At 37.8% G+C, this 23155-nt stretch overlaps 3 protein-coding genes across 3 annotated transcripts; all 3 read right to left on the reverse strand.

The window, feature by feature from the left end:
* Positions 1-1692: 1692 nt before the first annotated feature.
* Positions 1693-3211, reverse strand: LOC123469950 (chromatin assembly factor 1 subunit A-like). Its single transcript, XM_045169314.1, has 2 exons — positions 3014-3211; positions 1693-2503 (listed from the first exon to the last, which is right to left on the reverse strand). The coding sequence occupies exons 1-2, from the start codon at positions 3022-3024 to the stop codon at positions 1762-1764; spliced, it is 753 nt and encodes a 250-aa protein (XP_045025249.1). The 5' UTR covers positions 3025-3211; the 3' UTR covers positions 1693-1761.
* Positions 3212-4277: 1066 nt separating this feature from the next.
* Positions 4278-6231, reverse strand: LOC116932497 (the record flags this gene model as incomplete). The annotated part of the gene is made up of 7 exons (XM_045169240.1): positions 4278-4466; positions 4553-4745; positions 4814-5088; positions 5148-5301; positions 5381-5494; positions 5554-6014; positions 6078-6231. Coding segments are annotated over 7 exons (1458 nt in total), but the record flags the coding sequence as incomplete, so codon positions are not given.
* Positions 6232-18698: 12467 nt separating this feature from the next.
* On the reverse strand, positions 18699-22635 carry LOC123469623 (exocyst complex component 3-like). Its single transcript, XM_045168719.1, is given in 12 exon segments — positions 18699-19279; positions 19366-19512; positions 19586-19744; positions 19807-19962; positions 20040-20186; positions 20278-20520; positions 20523-20680; positions 20741-20954; positions 21340-21487; positions 21922-22062; positions 22128-22276; positions 22371-22635. Coding segments are annotated over 12 exon segments (2250 nt in total). The 5' UTR covers positions 22461-22635; the 3' UTR covers positions 18699-18781.
* Between the last annotated feature and the right edge of the window lie 520 nt (positions 22636-23155).

Consider the following 23155-nt stretch of genomic DNA (forward strand, 5'->3'; position numbering starts at 1 on the left):
ATCTCCGGGAAGATGACTGCTTCCATTTGGCAATGATATTGGATGCTCAACCTCACGCCGACGTTGCTTTTCCCCATCCAATCAACACCTAAGATCAGGGGAAATAACGCTTGATCCACAACTTTCACTTTTTGCAAATCCACTACTCGGTCTTTGAATCTAACCGTTAACGATATTTCTCCTACTATAGAAACGCGTTCTTTATTAAAACTCAGCAGAGTTCCTCCCATTAAATTTTCATTTTTAAATAAATACTGTATCAATTTCTTTTCTATTACACTGAACATAGCTCCTGTGTCGACCATTGCTCTTACAGGCCCAACTCGTGCAAGGTGTACTTCGATCAGCGCCAGGTTGGTAGGTTTGAGGACTTTGTGCTCGTTTATTGCCGCTCCTGCCTCGGTGGGGTGGCTTGGCCGTTTTCCGAGTCTGTTGCTGTTCTTGGGAAGCGGGGATTTTGATGAGAGCAATCACATGCAAAGTGTCCAAATGTGTTACAGTTGTAACACTGTATTTCATTTCTGGTTCCTGGAGGACGACGTTCGAATGTTACTTGTTTTTTAACTGGACCAGGTGAAGGGGGTTGGTTAGTGCTACGGGTCAGAAGGGCTACCTGAGTGGTAAGTCCTTCCACTATTTGTGACAGCGAGCGGTTATTGTTGGTGCTCGAAGGTGGAGGACCGGCATCAAACATTGCCTTGCTTGAGTCGAATGGAGATACGCTGATGGCTTCTAGCCGTCGTAATTCAGCGAGGAAGGCGTTGACTGTGGCTGGCGGATCCCCCATCATTACGGAGCGAATTTCTGAGCGATATAATCCACGGATGAGATAGGGGGTTAATTCCGCATCGGTAATGGGTATGGCCCTCCGACGGCACCATTTGACTTTGTCGAGAACATAAGCGGATCCGGTTTTGTTTGGTAATTGTTTCCTTTCTTCAACCAGTTTCTGCCACTGACTTTCTTTTAGCTGAACCTCGAAGGTTCCACGTAGACTGTCTAGCCAGTCGTCCCATAGAGGTATATTTATCCCAATTTCTTCGTTCCAGGTGATGGCTTTTCCAAATAAGGAACTTATGGCTGCCCTTCTTCTATCCGCGTTTTGCCAACCTTCTGCCAGGGCTTTACGGTTGACTAGTTGTAGCCAGTCTTGAAGTGATTCGCCGTTCGATCCGTGTATTTTATGTCAGGGTCCAGCGTGGTCCGGATTATCGCGGCCGGAGCTGGGGCTGGGATTATGGGTACGGCAGCCGCTGGTACAGCAAGTAGTCTATTCGCCAGGGTCGTCAACACGTCTTGTTGTTGTAGCATTTGTTGTTGTTGCATTTGGAACATATGTTGTTGCTGTTGTTGATTAGCCATCAAGTTTGCCAGTGCCGTGGTTAGGGCGTCTTGATCTATTGCAGTATTTTGGTCAGTGTGTCTTATTACTGATCTATTTTCACACCGATTAAGATGGCACTTACAGCGTTCGTTACACTGTCTATTGTTTTTGGTGCATGCACACTTTTTACAGGAGGTCGATTTACAACCGCAGCTTGAACGCATAGACATCAGTTTTCTTTAGACTATGTTTCATCAAATGAGATCTGGAACTAGTATCTTGAGACACCAGTGTGTCGATTAAGGACCAACACTGGTTTATTAAAACACTAAATGCGTCAATTAAATGCTGTAACTAGTTTATTTGGGTGCAAGATATGATACAATGGGTTAAATATGTGTCAATTACGAGATTTTCCTGTATCAACATTAGAACAATTAGTCGACAAAATTAATCTCCATCCGCATCCATTCTATTTCTTCTTTTTCTTCCTGCTTTTTCTTTGCCGCCTCCGAAATATTAAGTCTTTCTTCCCTTTCTGCAATTGTTTCATCCTTCTCTTTCCGAATTGGCAGCATGTACTTTACCCTTTCATGGGGTTCTCGTTTCCTTTTTGTAATTCTTTCTCTTCTCTCTCTTTCTCTTCTCTCTCTTGGATCCTTATCTCTTCTTTCTCTATCCTCTCTCTCTTTTACTTCTCTTTCTTTCGCCTCTCGAGATCTTCTTTCATTGATGGCTTTTTGCCGAGCAGCTTGTTCGATTTCCCTCTCTCTTCGCCTTTGGATGAATTTGCGGACTCTCTCTTCTTCGCTTGGGAAGTGGTTGGCTGAATAGCAGTTGTGGCAAGGTACCTTCTGGTTGTCTGGAATTTCTTGCTCCCTGACTGGTTCTGGTGGATTAGGGGCGATGGATGGAACAATAGATGTAGTTGGAAAGATAGGACTGACAGGCGGGCCAACGGTAGCGACGGGACGAAGAGGCAGATCGGCAGAAGTAAAAACCACAGACCTCTCAGAAAAGACTGGGATTGAAGAGGTCAATTGGATGGCTGCGGCGGCTGCTGCTTCACGTTTTTTTCTTTCTTTTTCAAAAGTATACCGATTGCGCCTCCTCTTCTGTCCTTCCGTAAGCTTCTTCTTCTTCTTCTCTTTCCCTTCTGTCCCAGGATTAGGTATCGAACTTGAAGAGATCAGAGAAATGGATTAGGTATAAGTTAATAACTACAAACGAGTCAATTAACTAACACAAATAAGTCAATGACTCCAAACGAGTCAATTAACGAACACAAGTAAGTCAATAACTCCAAACGAGTCAATTAACGAACACAAATAAATTAATGACTCCAAACGAGTCAATTAACAAACACAAATGAATTAATAACTCCAAACGAGTCAATTAACAAACACAAATGAGTTAATGACTCCTAACGAGTCAATTAACAAACACAAATGAATTAATGACTCCAACGAGTCAATTAACAAACACAAATAAGTTAATAACTCCAAACGAGTCAATTAACAAAAGCATATGAGTTAATGACTCCAACGAGTCAATTAACAAACACAAATAAGTTAATGACTCCAACGAGTCAATTAACAAACACAATAAATTAACGCAAAACAACTTATGCTAACAATAACGTTCTAATTGCCACCACACATATGCACTAATAGACGTCACCAAAGTTACCTCTTTTCCATATTGAATTTGTCTCGACGGCACGTGGTGGACACCTTTCCTTCGTCAGATCCCACTTCTGACACCAAATGTTAAGAAGCACAACGGAAAACCACGTTCAAAAGTCTAAATTTTTATTGCCGTAACACAAACGCAACACTAATTGGCAAAAACAAAGGTCACTCTGGCCGTAGCTACAACTCTAACGACTCTCCAACGACAACTGGCGCCAAAACTGTAAGAGCACGCCTTTTATACAAGTTCAAGAGGGCAGGGTAGGTCAGGGGCGGAGCCAAACAGGTCAAGGTGGGGAAAAATTTTCACATTTAGGGCAAGCCCGCGCATTCTGGCGGTCATTTTAAAAACTTAATATAATACTTTTGACATTTCATAACAATATTGTGGATTGTGGAAAAAATCGTTTTGAAAATTGGCCACCAGTCGCAGAAAACGTCCAAATGTACCAAAATCCTGTCAATCAGGCGATGCTGCTGGCAAAAAAAGTTTTCCAAATCTAAACGTTGTAATGGTTGACTCTGATGACGAGACTGTAAAGACGAGAAGAAAAGTGCGTTTGACCCGATAATTACGTGGGACATGACCCAACCCGGGTTGTTTTCCTGACCCACAGGTCAAGCGAGATGGGTCATTTTTTTAAATCGTCGACCCGGTTCAAAACCCGTTAATTTTAACCCTTTAAGAAAAAAACCCGTCCCATTTGGTCTGGGCCACAGCCCTAGCCGTTGAATAACTCAGTTTCTCTCGATAGATGACTCTGATTCTAGTTTCCACCACTGTGCCCCGCCCCAAGACCGTCGAAATTTTAGACATTCAGACCAACGAAACGCGGTATAGTGATTCCTCTCAGCGTGAACCAACCAGGCCCAGGTGAAAATTTATTTGGTAATTACTCAAGTGAAACAATAAAAAAACTCGAGTAATAGTAAAGGATTTTGGAACAAGTATTTCTACAATAATAACATAGAAATACTATAGAATTACTTAAAGCAAAAAAACTTTTAGATAATAAAGCAAGCAGTACCAAAGCAGTTATTTTCTAGTGAAACCCGCGTAAATGTAGAATGAAGTTCAGTAAATTTAAAATATTATAATAGTAATTTTGCAGTAATAATGTAAGAAAACCGTAATTACACTATACATTTAGCACAGTTTTAGTACAGTATAAGACTAGTGAAATAGCAGTTGAAATTTCATTTTACAGTAGTAATTTTCTGGTAAATTTATAGTATAAATTAAGTAAACAAATTGTGGCACATATGCGACAGTCATTGTATTTTTATATCATGACAAACAACCAACAAGTCATCATGAAACAATTAAAACACAAAATGTATCGGCTACTTAGCACGGGAATTATTAAATTTCCGAGAGATAGCATTTTTTATCATTTTTTCATGCACCAAGGATCCACCAGCGTTCACCAATTCACAATCGAGAACTCTATCTGTAGGGAAAAGAACATTACATTGAAAAATGTACAAATGAATGATTTCTTCTAAGTGCGAGAATGTATAAATAACTGCAACTCACCAATGATATGTTGAAGCTCACATTTGTTCATGGCAATCCTTTTGCTTTCTACAGAGCCCCCTCTCAGATCACTCATTTTGTGCGTCGCTAGGTATTGGTCAGAATATAATTTGTCCATTAAATGTGATACAAATTGAGTGACTGGGCCTTTCACTATCCTACGCAGTACAATGTCAGGTATCGGAAAAGTTTTCTGCAAAAAATAACAACATTTGAAATTGCTATCAATAACAGTGCATAACATGTTAATAAGTAACTTACGTGATCGTATGTAGGACCATCATCTTCATCTTCGATCACGGTTGACGTCAATGGAGCACTGTCAGTGTAATTTGCAAGGGACATTTCTAGCCTTTTACCACAGTTTTCCAAACCAAATGTCGGGTAGGCCGTCATGCTTGGCTTGTTTAATGATTTTGAAAAATTATCGTCGTTCGACGTACTAGGTGGAGCTAGTTGTTGGCTATTGAAGTTTAACAACAACTTCCTCACGTCAGTTAAAACAGTTGTCTGCATTGACAAGGATTTGTTGATATCTGTAAAGTTTTCTATATAGTGAACGTCTTCCGAAAAATAGTGTTTAACATGTTCATACCTTTTTGAAATTTTATTTCCATTTTCAGTTCTTCGATAATTTCATCTTTTTCTTGACAGCAATTGCTTTCATAACCAGCTCTTTTTGAATTGTTGCCTGTGTGCCCCACTGTAACACAGCTTTGTCTGCCTAAAGGATTTTTGGTGCATTCAACCTAAGTATAGTGTAAGTATTTTAGTATCTTTAATAAATTTCCTTCAAGAAAAGTTAATGTAATTACCAATATTTTTTGCCATGGTTGAGTTACAGTTGTCAGCCAGTATGTCTTTCGCTTGTAGTGAAGTATGCTCAGATGATGTAAGGTCATTTTCACACGTTGCATCATCAAAAGAATCATCTAATTTGTCCTGCAGTAAATAGCATATTTAAAAGTAAATTTATACAATTAGGAATGTAAATCAATTACCTGTGACAGTATACGATCAAAAGCTGTCTTGTGGGCTACACTCATATTTTCTTTCTTTTCTTTACTAGTTGTCTTGGCCTTTTCGCTCGTTATCAAATCCTCATAATCATTTGTTTGAGATACTTCAAGGCTAAGTCTACATGGTGCCTGTCGCTTTCGCACAGTGCTGCGTTGGTTGATTGGGAGTAGCTTTTGGTTTTGGTCTTCCGTAACCGGTTTACTTGCAACTTTCTTGTTGTCTTCGGCTTCGTCATCGTCATCTTTGACATCTTTGTCGTAGTTTCTTTCTTCAGGATTTTCAGCAATGTCAGGGTTTGCATTGGCTGCGTGAAAACTTTCTTCCTTTTTATTTGTTGATCTTCTCTGGTAATCATTTTCCGGATGCAACTTGACAATGGCATCCAGGGTCATTTTCTTGGTGTTAAACAATTGAGAAATACTTTCCAAGTATTCCTTGCTGTCTGAAAATGGAAAAGGTTTTGCAGGAAAACATTTATGACCGTATAGTGAAATTTAAAAAATACCGTTGCTTAGAAGAAGTCTCACTTTAATTTCTCCCGTGGGAATATTGCCTTTAGTATGCTTAGCCACCCCCTTCCAATTGATGTTTATATCAGGATCGTCAATTTTCAGATGGGAAAAAGGGGGTGGGAAAAAGGGAAAAAGGGGATGTAATAAAGTATTTTATGGACCATGTGTAGACAACACATAAAAATATGAAATAATTAATACTAAATGGGGAATATCTAAGCTCTATTTACAAAAAAAAACATTGTTGGAATGTTAAGTAGTTTAATTACAAACTTACGGTGTGTGAAGACTCAAGTCGGAACGGAGACAAGGAAAAATAATTCTTTTCAGATCATCTGATCGACGCGCCACCATACGGCATAGGACGACCATGTCCCACATAACACAAGGCAGTCCGTCGGATGTCCGACAGATGTCGGGGTCGGATGTTGAGTACATCTTTTTGATATCCTCCGGACAGCCCGATATCCGATTTGGATGTCCTACGGATGTATTTTTTTTTGGTTTTGACCGCCCTAAACAGCGCCGTCAGACATTCTAAGGATATCCGAACGGGCTTTCATTTGGCTATAAATATGACATGTATTGGACATCTATTCATGAAAAAACATTAGGCTATAACAGGATTCGAACTCGGGTCTCCCGCATCACAGTCGAATCTTATTCCACTGTGCCAATCTACAGATATATTATGTATCATTTTCGAACAATACAATCGAATTGTTGTAAAACACTTGAGCTTTTTCGATAACAAATCACATACAGGATTTTTTAAAAAGTCAAGATGATGTCGAACTTAGGTTAAACCAGAGGTGTATAAATTGAAATTAAACAATTTATGCTAAATATTTTTTGAATTTTAAACTTCAGCATGATTTATTAAGTTTAAAGTAGTTTTTTATTATTTGAAATTATAATCCTATCATAAGTATACTTGCTTTGAATATTATTAGATGCCGAATAATATTTATTTTCTGTGAGTTAATTTTCAATGGCTTGGTTCCCATAAGCTAAACGGAAAGCTTGTGCAAACAAACTCACGACTTTCATATATTTTATTCATTTTTTGTAATAAATTTTAAAATAAACCATCCGGCAAATAGATCATTACTCCTTTATTTTTTAAATTTTTCATTTTAAATGCTGGACTTCAAATAAAAATACGTTCAAGGGAAAAATTTGAACACGGTAAAGTTTTCCCCCTCTCAAGAAATTTTGACAATTAATAATGAAACTTAGTGATCGGCCCCAAATTAGTTCTAATAAAGTTAACCGCCCCGCACCGATAAAGTGCATTCGGGGTTGAAATGAGGTGCCATTTTTTCAACCGGGGCGGGGCGGGGAAAAAATTTGAGGTTAACCCGTTACCCCGAAGCAATAAAAAAAATGCCGTTCTTTCGGTTTCAGAGTAAAAATCGGGGCAAGCGGGTAGAACGAGCTATTATCGTGGTTGTTATCGGATAGAACGGGTCAATCGATAATGTTTTTTGCCTTGATGAATTGATTGATTGCAATCCAATTGATTGCAAACCCCAATTGAATTCGGGGAGAAGAATTTTCCACCCTGAGCCACGCCTCCTTGGCCCGAAATGAGAAACCCGATTTGCAAAAAAGCGCCCCGATTGGCTCGAGGCCGATCCTGAAATGAAACAATTGAAAATCTTTTTGGCTGTTGGAAGGAGGTCCGTAGAATATAATTTTCGCACATCCATTGCACTTCCAAGGTGACTAGCCGACGGACATCCCTGGAACTACCCATTGAGTACATAGATATCTAACGGATGTTCGGCCATGATTCGGACATCCGACGGCTGAAATGTGCTATATGGGGTCCTTGACCATTCCTCTCAACCCTATCCCAGTTCGTAGTCTTTACCCTCTTAGTCTGTGATGTTACAGAACAAAATGAATATGCGCATGGTGAACTTCAGTTAGGTGGTGAAGAGCTTGGAAATTGTTCTTTCAATGAACCTTTATCTTCTCAAGTATAGCTTAATGCAGTAGTGCATTTAGTACGTTTCAGCAAGAATGATAATGTTTTTGTTCTGTATCTTAGAATCCCTCGAGATCACCAGAAAGAGAAGAAATTCAAAATGTTTCGAGCACAGATGAGGATGACGAGGAACAGGTGTCTGACAAAACTCTAATTTCTGATTCCAGTCTTTCGAAAGGCCAGTTATTTTCTTTGATAATGGCATTTTTCCTCAGGCATAATCTAATTAAGTCTGCTCTGTCTGATTTGCTGGATATCCTAAGCCTTCTTGTGCCATCCGCACTCACTAAAAGCCGGCATTTATTTGATAAAATTTTAGACATGAAATCAAATGCTTGAACTCTCCATTACTATTGCGAGTACTGTTCCAGTTATCTCGGAGAGAGTGAGGGTATTCTTACCTGTAAAACCTGTAATCGGGCAATGCCAACTAAAGAACTAGAGAAAAATAATTGCTATTTTTTGGTCGGATCAGTAGAAGAGCAGTTCATAAAAATGTTTGAGTCGTATGATATTGGCGAAAAAATATCGTGTAAGCTCGACGGCCTTTTTTCTGACGGAAAAGTGTTGGGCGAAATCTATACCGGGAATTTGTACCGAGAAGAAAAGTTTAAAAATTTTTTGTTGGAAGATGGGAATTTCTCAGTGGCGTTAAACACCGACGGCGTCAAAATTTTCCACTCTTCCAAATTCTCTGTTTGGCCTTTATTGCTGTCGATTAATGAACTTAATTTTAATGAAAAGGCTCAACACATCGTCATGTGCTGCCTGTGGTTTGGTAATGAAAAGCCAAACGTAGATACATTTCTTGAACCCTTCATAGTTCAGGCTCGAAGACTTTCTAAGAAGGGCTTTCAATGGAAAGATTTTTCTGGCAGGAATCACATTTCTAAAGTAGCTTCCCACATAACACAAGGCAGTCCGTCGGATGTCCGACAGATGTCGGGGTCGGATGTTGAGTACATCTTTTTGATATCCTCCGGACAGCCCGATATCCGATTTGGATGTCCTATGGATGTAATTTTTTTAGGTTTTGACCGCCCTCAACAGCGCCGTCGGACATTCTAAGAATATCCGAACGGGCTTTCATTTGGCTATAAATATGACAAGTATTGGACCTATAATCTTGAAAAAACATTAGGGTATATCAGTATTCGAACTCGGGTCTCCCGCATCACAGCCGAATATTATTCCACTGTGCCAATTTATGCATATACAAATTACCATTTTCGAACAATACAATCGAATTGTTGTAAAACACTTGAGCTTTTTCGATAACAAATCATATACAGGATTTTTAAGAAGTTAAGATGATGTCGAACTTAGGTTAAACCAGAAGTGTATAAATTGAAATTAAACAATTTATGCTAAATATTTTTTGAATTTTAAACTTCAGCATGATTTATTAAGTTTAAAGTAGTTTTTTTATTATTTGAAATTAAAATCCTATCATAAGTATACTTGCTTTGAATATTATTAGATGCCGAATAATATTTATTTTCTGTAAGTTAATTTCCAATGGCTTGGTTCCCGTAAGCTAAACGGAAAGCCTGTGCAAACAAACTCACGACTTACATATATTAATTAATAAATATTAATTTTTTGTAATAGATTTAAAAATAAACCATCCGGCAAATAGATAATTACTCCTTTATTTTTTCAATTTTTCGTATTAAATGCTGGACTTAAAATAAAAATACGTTCAAGGGAAATATTTTAACACGGTTAAGTTTTCCCCTTTTGGAAACAAAGAAATTTTGACAATTAATAATGAAAGTTAGTGATCGGTCCCAATTAGTTCTAATCGAGTTAACCGCCCCGCACCGATAAAGTGCATTCGGGGTTGAATTGAGGTGCCACTTTTTCAACCGGGGCGGTGCGGGGAAAAATTTTTGGTTAACCGGTAACCCCGAAGCAATAAAAAAAATGCCGTTATTTCGGTTTCAGAGTAAAAATCGGGGCAAGCGGGTAGAACGAGCTATTATCGGAGTTGTTATCAAATAGATCGGGTGAAACAGTCAATCGATAATGTTTTTTGCATTGATGAATCGATTGATTGCAATCCAATTGATTGCAAACCCCAATTGAATTCGGGGAGAAGTATTTTCCACCCTGAGCCACGCCTTGATGGCCCGAAATGAGAAACCCGATTTGCAAAAAAGCGCCCCGATTGGCTCGAGGCCTATTCTTAAATGAAACAATTGAAAATCTTCTTGGCTGTTGGAAGGAGGTCCGTAGAATATAATTTTCGCACATCCATTGCTCTTCCAAGGTGACTAGCCGACGGACATCCCTGGAACTACCCATTGAGTACATAGATATCTAACGGATGTTCGGCCATGATTCGGACATCCGATGTCATGTGCTATATGGGTTTCCCCTTGCTGGTAGCCGATGCTCCAGCTAGAGCGATGTTAACGAATTTCATCCAATACAATGGCTCTTATGGATGTGGCTTTTGTGAGCATAAGGGTAAACGTGTAGCCAAGGGTGCTGGCACTGTTCAAGTGTATCCTCTTGTCCATCCTTTACCTCCAAACAGAACACACGAGAAATCGTACGAACAAGCCAAAAATGCAACCCTTTCAATCAGCCAACCTGTTGGCGGAGTGAAAGGGATGTCGTTGTTGTATTTGCTTCCCTTTTTCGATATTATAAAAGGTGTAGTACCAGACTACATGCATTGCATTCTCCTTGGAATAGTAAAGCAATTTTTGAATCTTTGGTTGACTACCACTAGCGAACCCTTTTTCATCAAAGATTCTAAATTGATTGACGAAATTATCTTAACCGCTTGCCCCCCTGATGAAATTCGCTGAGTTTTGCGACCTCTTGATCACCGACTCATTTGGAAAGCGAGTGAGTTTCGAGTTTGGCTTTTATTTTACAGTCCAATTGTACTAAAACACTTGTTGCCTCCCAAGTATTATAAACATTGGCTTATTCTGGTTAAAGGAATGCACATGCTACTGAAGAAAAATGTATCTCGCGAAGAAATTGAAGTAGTTTGTAAACTATTCTTTAAATTTGTTTCACAAGTTGAGTTATTGTACGGTGAAGATCAAGTTAGTTATAACGTTCACCTATTACAACACGTTGTAGATTCTGTGACTTATTGGGGGTGCCCGTGGGCTTATTCGGCATTTATGTACGAAGATATAGGCGGAACACTTAAGTATGCTTGTCACGGGTCTACTCAGATAGGAAAACAAATATTTGCCTCCGTTTTGAAGAAGGCAAAAGCTCGCCACTACGCTAAACTTCATATTCCATTTGCGGAAGACTTGGTCAAAGAAATTTATTATAGATTAGAAGCTTCCGTGTCAGGAAACCATACATTGCGAGGGCTGGGTAAAAGTCTACAAATTTTGTTACAGCCGGAAGACGTTACTTTAATTAAAAACAGACTAGGAAAACAAATGTTTTGCATTGCATGTTTAAGTTATGAAAAGCTTGAAAGTCTATACTCGACGAACACACTTTGATCAATTTGGGCTCTGTAGTAACAAAAATAAATTCTAATGGCTCCCATTCCCTAAAAAAAGCATTAACGCCACAGGACGTGGTTTCGAAATCTTTTCTTCTTCTTTGTGACAATGAAATGTATTGTGTGAGAAATGATATAAGGTTTGAAAAAGATTAATGGATTTGTTGTAACAAAATAAACCTGTTAATTGCATGTTTCGGCTTATTATTATGTTTTATTAACTGAATCTGGTATTTGAAGTAACAGTTATTACAAGCGTATCCCAGAAAAATACATGCATAAAAATATATATAAAGTAGAAGTAGGCCTACAGTGGCAATCAGTAAAAACAATGTGAGTCTCAGTAAGAATATAGTGGCATTAATGCCCAATGTAGTAAAACAGCAATTACTAGTGCCTACTATAGTAAAACAGCAGTTTGTGTCAGTAAATATACAGTGTACACTACTGAAAACAAAGTGTGTCCAAGTAAACGTGTAGTGGTCACTAGTGAAACAGTAGTGTGTATTAGTAATACTGATATTGAAACAAAGAAAAAAATACGCCCACTTAGTAATAATTTTATTTTACAGCGTTCACTATAGTAAAATGATAGTTTACTTGGCTATATTATAATTTTATTGTAGTGCAATGTAGTACTTTTTTACCTGGGGGGTTCTATGACTCTGACCATGATAAGGCCCCGCAGCCGCAGCAGACCAACTTCGACACAAATGAGATTTTCGCATTTGTGGAGAACGTGCAACGTAGGATGTTTTACTGCTCTATTGGCTAAAAATAAACTCCATCTCGTTCAGGGACCTGAACTCAGTCAGGAAAAACATGACGACAACTCCTGGTAGGGTTCAGGTGCCTGGCCTCAATTTGCAGCAAGAGATAGGCAGCTCAATTCGCTATACTAGCGCAACCTCTACACAAAACCCCGAGCCGTTATTTTTTTGTTTTGTGTTTTTTTATTATTTATGTTTATTGTTTATCTTTCTTTCTGTTTCCTTTCCGTAATACAATGCCTTTTAACTTTATAATTTTGTTTTTATTTATTAGAATATTACTTAATTAAGCAATGGTATAATTCCATTAAAATTACTGTAATAATTATGAATTTCAACTCATGGGCATTCGGGTAGTGAAACCGGTTTCCAAACCCGATATCATTACTGTGTACCCTATTTGACTTGTTTTGTGCAATACATTATAGTTTTATTTATTTTCTTTCACTGGCCCACCCTTTTTTAAGTTAAGGCTGAGCCATATCTTTTAAAGTGGGTATTTTGAACGAAAGAAAACCGCTTGAAAAGCACCTACCCGAGTAATGACAGATCAGCTATTTTTCAGGTAGGTAGGTCGGTGCGGTTTAACGTGTCTCGGGTAATCCCTCTATCCCAGTACACAAAATTAAAATAGCTTCATAGGTAGAAATATTAGGTCTAAATAAAATTTTTTTACAGTAATGGATAGCCGATGATTGGGGCTATCCACTTCCGTTAAATTTTTGCTTTAAAAAATACCTAACCGAGTAGTAAACCGATTGGATATTTTTGTCGGTGTGGTTTGACAGATCGTAAAACTAAATGAATTAAAATCGGTAAACTATAAGCTCTATATTTGAGAAAAATTAAAGGAATGGATAGCTCTTGATAAGATCTATCCATTTGTGCAAAATTATTACATTAAAAATTTGCGAAGAAAATGACTTCGATGGTGACTCAACTTTCGAAGATTGATAATAATGAATAAGTTATTAATGTTGTGTGCAATTAAGTGTAAAATATTTATTCCAGTCAGCAAATACAAACCCAGACTATGAAAAACAACAATATTTTAGTATGTATTACTATTTTTCATTAATAACTATTTAAGTACTCAAAACATAACATAAACAATTTGAATTTTGCGCCGTCAATGCGATGTTGCCACCACTTGTAAAGGAATTTGACAGGGGGAAAACAGTTACACCAGAGTAATAGAATACTGGTGTAGCCACGGCCATGTTAACTCCCCCTCTCGGATTTTTTCCCAAAAGTTGTTGCCAATTTCGCGTATCGATTGTGAGAAAATGAGGCAAGATATCGATTTAAGTGTCCCATAACCGTAACGCCACCTATGAATTGAGTTTTAAGGGTTGTTATTGTTATAACAACCCATATGTTTATACATACTTTTTTTCACACTAATTAATTAAGCCACTTTTTGTTTACTTTCTGAAGTACAGACGACGAAAATGAGCGAAAACATAGCGAAAACGTAATACATCACAAGTTCACAACACAGCCGCTGTGGCGCTTTCGTTATGGGACAGAAAGACTTTCATAGTCCGGTCGGGCTAGGTTTTAACCCCAAACAAATTGTAATAAGTTGTGTTTTACATGAGCTGTGTTTATATCCCTTTGATCTATGCCCTGTTAAAAAGCTCCCGAAAAATATTAATATTTAGTGTACTTATTTTAATTTTTAAAATATGCGTGTTTTTGTGATTCGATTAAAACTACAGTGCCGGTCCAGTTATAGAACCGGCCTGTGCGCGGTTCTATAACTGAATGGTTCTATAACCAAGCACCCGATCTTAGTGCCACCAATCGTCGGTTCTTTCATCCCTCAAACTTTGACGGTCTTAGAATGTAAGGGCACACAGCAGAGTGGTAATGCTGTTCGCTATAGATCTAGAGTCCCGTGTTCGAACCGCTGCTATGACTAACTTAAAAAGATTTTTAATATATGTGTAATATAGTCTATGGCTATGAATGGTGAGATACTAGTGTATCTTCATTGGTGGGGACCATTCACAGAGGAAGTGGTTTGATGAACTAGAAGAACTGTTGTCATACCAGAAGGAAAAAGAAATTAGAGTTGGTAGAAAGACTGGAATGGAACAAGGTGGTAGAAGATAAGAATGAATAGTGGAAGCTATTGTATTCTATTGTATTTGGTATGAATAACTTTACGCCTATTATTATTGTATCTGGTATGAATAACTTTAACGCCTATTATTATTAGTTGGGTCATTGAACCGATGTACAACATTGCCTAAAAAGATAAAACCCATTACAGTAATATTTTTTTGCATGTTTTAAAAGGCAAAACCCATTCATTCCCGCCATAGAAAATCGATATAGTTCATAATACGGCCAACGGTGGCGCTGAAACACGGCAAAGAAAAATCGGTTCGATAACCGAGCCGGTTCCATAGCTAGGCGGTTCTATAACTGGACCGGCACTGTATTAAAATACAAGAAAAGAGAAATTTCAAAAAATGAACTTTGTTAGTTATTCCCTCATTTATATTCAGGATAAATTTTGGTTACATAACCTTAAAAGTGTGAAATTCACAGCCACTTTTAGCTGGTCACCTCCTTTTTTTTCCCCTTAAAAACGCGTCCGTGTTTTACACGGCTCTTATGTAAAAATCATGACAACGAAAATCGTTGCCGATAGTGAACTAGAGTTCGCTCCTCATCCGTTAAGGTTTCATTTTAATCGGCGGTTTATCCTTTACCACCCCAATAAATGATTTCCGGGAGCTAGTTTTACTTTTCAAGTTATTTCATGAAATATAAACCCAATTTTCCCCAAATTTTCTTACTACACGTTCTAGTTTCCGCCACTGGAGGGCCACTGTTGGATATATGTAACAGAGATGTGCACAAGCAAATTTTGTTCAAGCAATTTTCGATTAATCAAGTAAATTTTTGCTCGAGTAAATAAATAATTTTTTTTTCTTGCTTGGGTTTGTTTGAACAAAAGTCAAACAATTTCAAACAATTTTTCCATTGTTTGTTTGGTTTTGTTCAAACAATAAAAAAAAACTCAAAAGTTTCCAAGTTTCCAAGGAAATGATGACTAGCGCAACATGTTTCTCAGTGACAGTAACCAGTCAAGCAAAGTTCGACACCAACAGAAAACTCAATGCGGACAGCAAATACGACAGCGCCATCATTCATCTAACAAAAAAAATCAAAATATCGGCCTTGTACGGCATCGTCTTGGATGCCGAACCTGCTACAAATGGAACCCGAGAAGAGCTTCTGAAGGCTGAAATGCAAAACTTCCTCGCCATTCCAAGAATATCTGCCGATGAAATGGACGAGCTAGATATCTTGTCTTGGTGGAAGGGGCGTCAATACGATTTTCCGCTTCTTGCAATATACGCCAGACAAATATTAGGGATACTTGCTACCTCGGCACCGTCTGAAAGAGTCTTTAGTACCGGAGGAAATGTTGTCACTCAACAACGCCAGCGTTTGGATCCACAAAATGTGGACAAATTAATCTTTCTCAGTGCAAATTCTGCCGCCAAAAAAAAAGTAAACACCTGTGAATTCTAATCAAAAATCAATGTTAACTGTGATTACTTTTACTATTATTCTAAGTCTTTGGCATCCAGTCAATAAGGAAATCAAATAATTTCGAGCCTGTAACGTTTAAAAAAGAAAGTCAAACCTTTTGTTTAATTGTTTCTTGGATCTCTGTTGTTATCCAAGAAAATGTAACCGTTTTTTTTATTGGAGCGTTGTCTGCGTTGCCGAAATTTTTTTAAAGGGTTTTTGTTCAAAAAATTAATTTTGCTCAAACAAACTGTATTGTTCAAACAATTTTATTTGTTTATGAACAATTTTGGACGAGAAAATTGTTTGGCAAATTGTTCAAATAATTCTCAATTAATCGAGCAAACAAACAAAAATTGGAAATTGTTTTTGTTTGTTTGAGCAAGAAAATCTTTGCTCGCGCACATCTCTGATATGTAAACAATATCAGTGTTTCGGATTTTTTTTTTTCAAATCAAATCCAAATCCAATAAAATACAAATCCTCCCGGATTTTTAAGGGATTTGGATTTGCCTTATTTTTCAATGGCTCGAATTTGGATCGGATTTGATCCCCCAACAAAAACCCGGATTTTTTCAAATCCAAATCCAAATCCTTTATAAAGAAGAAGGATTCAGTCATCTGGTCTTGTTGAGAACGATGTCTTGCAGTCCATTAGATCCGAACTGGAATACCGATACAAACATTTGCATACGGACCATTTTTAACCGAAAAACGAATTCACAATATTAAACATTTGGTTTTTATAATTTAGGAGACTCCCAAGAAATTCAAGAGGGCACGGCAGGTAGGGCAATGAATTCACCTCCGTCTAAGCGCCAAACCTTGACTCGGGCTCTATTTTCAACGGTCATCCAGAAAAGGGCTCAATCTGCTAGCGCATCAAAGGTCCTTGATGAATTTGAACTCTACCTCTCAGAACCAGTGTACCAGTCAAGTGGTCCAGATTCTCCTGACAATGATTGTCCTTCTGACTTGCGCTTTAGTCCCTTGGGTTATTGGAAAGTAAACGCCCATCGATTCCCGTTGTTGGCTTTGATAGCAAGGGAGCTCTTCGGGGTGCCCGCTTCGGGAGGAGAGATCGAACGGGTCTTTAGCACCGCCACGGACATTGCAACGGCTAAAAGAAATCGCATTAAGCCTCCTCTCTTCGCGAAAATGCTTTTCATAAAGCAAAATATGAAACTTATGAGTCCTGTGACTCCTGTCAAACAAAAATGATGAATTGTGGCTAACTCTTTGTTTTTTTGCTGTTTTCACCATTGTCAGTCAGAATACTCAGAAATAAAAAGATTTAATCCAACTTAAGAAATCTAATGGAACCTGTTATTATAGTTTTTTTTTAAATATGGATTTTGTAAGAAATCAAAAGTCGAACAGACTTTTTAGCAAAACTTCTATTAAAAAGTAAACTAATCCAATTAAGTCTTGGGTTTTTATTTGATGTTAAATTAGGGATTAAAGTCAAAAAAATTAAAAGGAAATTTTAAACATTTTTACCTTGACACAGAAATATGTAGAAGAATTTGTATGTAACTATGTGTTACATGTTGCAATCATAAAATTAACAATAGATTGTGAATTGGATTGGATTTGGATCGGATTTGGATCGGATTTGGAACGGATTTTCTCAAATTTAAAATGATTTGGATTTGGATTTGGATTGGATTTGGATTGGATTTTGCTGATTTTTTCGAGCTTAGGATTTGGAACGGATTTCAAAACACACGCAATGATTTGGATTTGAGTCAAATCCGGCAAATTTAGAAAATCCGAAACACTGAACAATATATCAGAACGCCACAGCGCTCACTGCGGGTGTGGCGGAAACTAGAACGTGTAATAAGAAAATTTGGGGAAAATTGGGTTTATATTTCATGAAATAACTTGAAAAGTAAAACTAGCTCCCGGAAATCATTTATTGGGGTGGTAAAGGATAAACCGCCGATTAAAATTAGACCTTAACGGATGAGGAGCAAACTCTAGTTCACTATCGGCAACGATTTTCGTTGTCATGATTTTTACATAAGAGCCGTGTAAAACACGGACGCGTTTTTAAGGGGAAAAAAAAGGAGGTGACCAGCTAAAAGTGGCTGTGAATTTCACACTTTTAAGGTTATGTAAACAAAATTTATCCTGAATATAAATGAGGGAATAACTAACAAAGTTCATTTTTTCAAATTTCTATTTTCTTGTATTTTAATAGTTTTAATCGAATCACAAATACACGCATATTTTAAAAATTAAAATAAGTACACTAAATATTAATATTTTTCGAGAGCTTTTTAACAGGGCATAGATCAAAGGGATATAAACACAGCTCATGTAAAAAACAACTTATTACAATTTGTTTGGGGTTCAACATACACTTTTTGCTAGCCCGACCGGACTATCAGGCCAAAAAGGCAATGGGAGGGCCCGCCATAAGCGTGGCTACACCAGTATTCTATTACTCTGGTTACACACCTGCGTCTGGTGGATATAGGGAACCCGATTTTTTCGTCTGGTCTGTGGGGTTCACACGTAACTTTTCACGCCCTTTTTTTTAGTGAACATCTTATTCTTCTTGAAAATTTTTCCTTTTGGGAACTTTCCCGCCGACTTCGGTAGTCGGTACCGCACAGGGGAACCCTATCCGGCACGGCAGACTTCCATTTCCGCCGATAAAGTATGTTAATTTAAATATTTATGGCGTTCTGCCTTTTCTTTAAAAAATGTCCCAAACCTGTCGCAGGCTCTCGGTCTACAGGTCCCTGAACGAGATGGAGTTGCTAAAAATAGTTAATAGATAAATAATAGAAACCAAATAAACTTTGAATAAACCAGATTTTTATTATTTGGTATAATGGTATGATGGATGATCCCATTGGGATTCGAAGACAAATAAAGTAACGTTTATGAGAATATTGAACTTGGAACAATAATTAGAGAAAAAATCGTACTCCTAGCGACCTCGTCCTTTGAACTACTTGACAACAAGTCTGTCACTCTCTGTCGTGCTTCTAGTCTTCCAAAGTCCCCTCTTAGACTCAGTAGGTATGTCAGTTGATCTTGGGAAACGTCAGGGTATTTTTTAATAAAATTTATAAGCTCTAGCGTTATAATCTCAGAATCACATTTGATCACTTCAGCTAGAGCAGATATTGCCTTTGACGCATCTTCAGTGGCTTTAGAATTAGAGGCATCAGAGGGAGAATTGCGACTAAGTAAAGCAGGAGCTAAAAGAGCTTCAATTTGCCCGGCTTCCTGAATGATCTTTTCTGCCACTTCTCGCCGTTCTTCTTTCAACGATAGCTTCTTCTGAAAAATAGAACTTATGTATTTACGTGTGATGCAGATTTCAGCTTGCCGGATGACGTATTCGAAATTTCGTGGCTTCAGATGCATATAATCCTGAAATATTCAGAAAATTGTTAGACTGTTAATTGCACAACATCAGAGAAATCGCACTGTCGAGGCAAAGACAAAAACGCTCGTACTTGAAAGTAGTCTTCCAAAGTTGCACAGATTGTATCAACCGGAACGGTGGACACGACCCACTTGCGAGTCAGCAAGTCCTGGAAGTGCGGTTCAAGATCAAGGAAAGCTTCATCTAGTAGAATACCAGCAGCCTCGTTCCTAAGACCCTGGTTTAAAATCGTATTCTTAATTCTTTGTCGACTTGTAGTAAAACAATTTTTCACAAGTAAAATGAAATACATCGTAAGTTACTGCTAGATTTTCAAATTTGTTCAAAACTGCCGACGACCCACTCTGATCACACCTGCTTCCATTTCGAGTTTTCATTTCCTGAACTAGTTCCATCGCATGCAAGCAATTGTTGATTATCGCAATCATGTAGTGTGTAAAATAAGGCACCTGAAACGAAACAAACATAAAGGTATTTGACAGAGAGGCCACAGGGGCTTACGGAAACATACTTGGCTTCTATCTTCGAAATGTTTGTTCTTGAAAAGATTAATTGCTTCCCTGTACATCTCTCCGTATTGTGTGATTTGCTCCAATCCCAAAATTAATGCTCGCGTCATAAGTCCGTCGCTAATAGTGCGCGACACGCTAAGGTTTTGCTCTACCATCTTAGGCGGAAATACCATCAAGTGTTAAATGCCAATTCTTTACATCCAATGATTTCCAGAAGTAAGTAAATTTTTACTTGGAAGATTATGACGATAGACTCCGTGTGATAATGACCATCACCGTCCGATTCAGGAACTACGGGCCGCCTCCAATCCCTGGCCTCTGCATCAACAGTTTTTTGCATCCAATCATTGTAATTGGAAGCCATGTTACTTATATAGGCCTAAATAAATGTACAAATGTTAAATCTTCATCGTTAGAAATAAAAAAATAAACAAACAAACAAACAAAAACAAAAAACATTTAGGTTTTACCTGAAAAAGTTTTTCAATTGTATCGTCGCTTAAAATTGGGCCCAGTGAACTGGGTTCAATGTTAATATCTACGTGTCGCAGTAGCTCTGGACCTGGATACGTTTGAAGCACCCAAGACAAAAGTGTAACAAATTCGTTGCCAATAAGGCCGGCCGCTATAACTTCCTCTAGATGTTTACTAATACTCATGTGATACTTTTGAAAAAATTGGTTGACGATATCCCAGTGAGGAGGAAAGCAAGCAGGGCACACAGCGTTTTTACTACACGAAGATCCTCAATAATCAACATACGTGTCACCTCAAGGTGCCGCACTAGCCACATCTTATTGTCACCTCTCTCTTCAAATTGATTGCCTTCTATTCTTTCGACCACGGCGTCGCTAAGGACTTCCAAAGCACGTGCTGTGAATTTAGACAGAAGGTAGCGAAGAGCACTTTGAATATATTGACAAAACGAATCACCTTTCCATTTTTTCGGTCTACCGGGCGGTAAGAATCCGCTTTGTTTCTGACGTTGAACCGCATAGGCGTCCGCACGTTCCTCACGTTCAATAATCCGAACGGCTGTCACAATCACCTGTGGCTCCTTCCGAACGGTATTTAAAGATCTACCTAAGAGTAACCACAGCTGCTTTCCCAACTGTTCCGACAACTGTTGCACACCAGAAAAATATGCCTGGTGAGATAAAAAAAAATAAATAAATAAAATGAAAATGTTGAGTCAAAATTGGGAAATTATGTCTTAGAAACACAGTGTGGGTATATTTATGTAGCATAGGCATTTGTTCAGAATTTTAATATCCAGTGAGGACTGCAAGTTTCATTGACAGTAGTTAAGTTTTTTAAAATCCGTTTTCAATCTAGTTATAAGATAATAATAACTCAAATTCAACGGCACAGTTTAGCAGAGGGCTTGGTGAAAATTATTGCCTTGATTAATATCGTTTATGAAAATGCATTAAGAATTGAATTAATTATTAAAAGCTAATTGTTCAACGAGCAAGCAGTCACCGCTGGATCTGTGTAAATACGCTTTTTGTTAGAAGCAAAAATTTTGAGACCTTGAGCATTTGTTTGTCTTGCAACGAGTGATTTGGTAATCTGTGGAGTTCGTAGAGCAAATCGTCCCGCGAGTTTTCAAGATCCGTAAGGCTCTGGTGTGCATGAAGAAGTTTACCCTCCGAAATCCATTGTCGAGTTTTGTCAACACTATAAGTAGAACCACATAACTTTTTAAAAATAATTTTTAATAATTTTACAAATAAAATTTTTTCAAGCCTATCTATCTTTGGTACGCAATAAATTGTAGGTGACTACCGAAAAGCCACATGAAAAGTTTATAGCTATAAAATCAAGTTGATAGCTCTCTCGAATTTCCTGATCTTAAAACCATCAGGACGATGGTCAGCAGATAGGTGGAGACGCAGTAAATTCTAAATTATGGTGTCTGTTAACCCCTTTTTATGTACTAAGTCTAGAATAAAGATTCTACATTGGGTCAATACTACCTTTTCCTAGAATAGAAACATTTTACATAGAATAAGAAGAAAGGTTGTACAAGATTCAGACTAGAATGTTACTGGAAAAGAAAACTTTCAATAATAGGGACACTGGTGTAAGAGTAAAAACTTTCCAAGATTTACCTTTCTGGAACAGTAAAAATATGTTTTAGATTTTCCATGGCAACAGCATATTGTGAATAAACTACATGTTCTTCTCTAACATTCTTGACACTATCACAAAGTGATGGGATGGCTACAACACACTCCTCAATTTCATGTAACCTGAAACAAAATGTCACAATAACTACATGGTCATACTATTTAAAATTATATCATGATGGCATTACCTTTGACGAATATCAACAATGTCAACCAAAGCTGATTGTAATTGCTGAAGTCCACTAATTACACCATCAAGCTGACTTTGCACAGCAGTCTTTAACATCGCTTCAACAGATGTTTTCTTTCGTGTTACTCGTTGTCTGTATTGTTCCACCTACATTAGGGAAAAAATATTAAATCAGAATTCATAGATCAAATTTTGTGCTATATAAAACTGCCATAAATGTATAACAGAAATTATTTTTTACTTTTTCAAGTTGATCCGGGCGCTGTAACATAGCAGATAGGGATACAGCGGCAGAGGCCATCGCCTCCTCTTGAAGGAGCTCTATATTCATTATTTTCACTGAGTCAATCTAGTTATTTCAGACTAGTTCTTTCACTAATACAATTAAAGAAATAGAGCGACAATATTTTTATAACACAACACTCCACAAATCCCCAAGTTACTTGTTTGTTGACTCAGGTTGCAAGTTCTATCTGTCAACTGTCACGAGTTAGGGACGTCTGCTGCGAGCATCTGCTTAACCAAGGTGGCCGGGGCCGCCGGGCACTCATAAAGTCACAATGTTTATTTGTTTTTATGCGCTTGGATCGATAGAAAATTTTCTAAATACATCCGTACTGCTTAACAATATTTAACGGAACCAAGTTATAGCTGTGGGTATGCGTCTTTATAGTGTGATGTCTTTCCGTTTCATATCGGAGTCAATTTCCCCCGAAGCCTCGGTAACTGTCGGTATAACTGTGCTAAACTGCTTATGTAAGCTTCACAATAGAAATCGGGCAGCTCTTTCAAAAACCATCCAATAATCTGCGAAAAAAAAATTATTGTCTTCGTCTGCGAAAAAAAAAACGATAAATTGTTCCGATTTGGATAAAATGGTTGCTTTGAAAAAAGTCAGTTTTAACACAAAACTGATGGGCGAAAATGGTTGGTGGTTACGCATTATTATCATGCTAATAATCATACTATAACTTTGTTGCATTGTTCTTCAAGGCACACACGACGTTACGCAACGCTCATTTCTTT

This window comes from Daphnia magna, linkage group LG2 (genome assembly GCF_020631705.1).
Source record: "Daphnia magna isolate NIES linkage group LG2, ASM2063170v1.1, whole genome shotgun sequence".
NCBI lineage: Eukaryota > Metazoa > Arthropoda > Branchiopoda > Diplostraca > Daphniidae > Daphnia > Daphnia magna.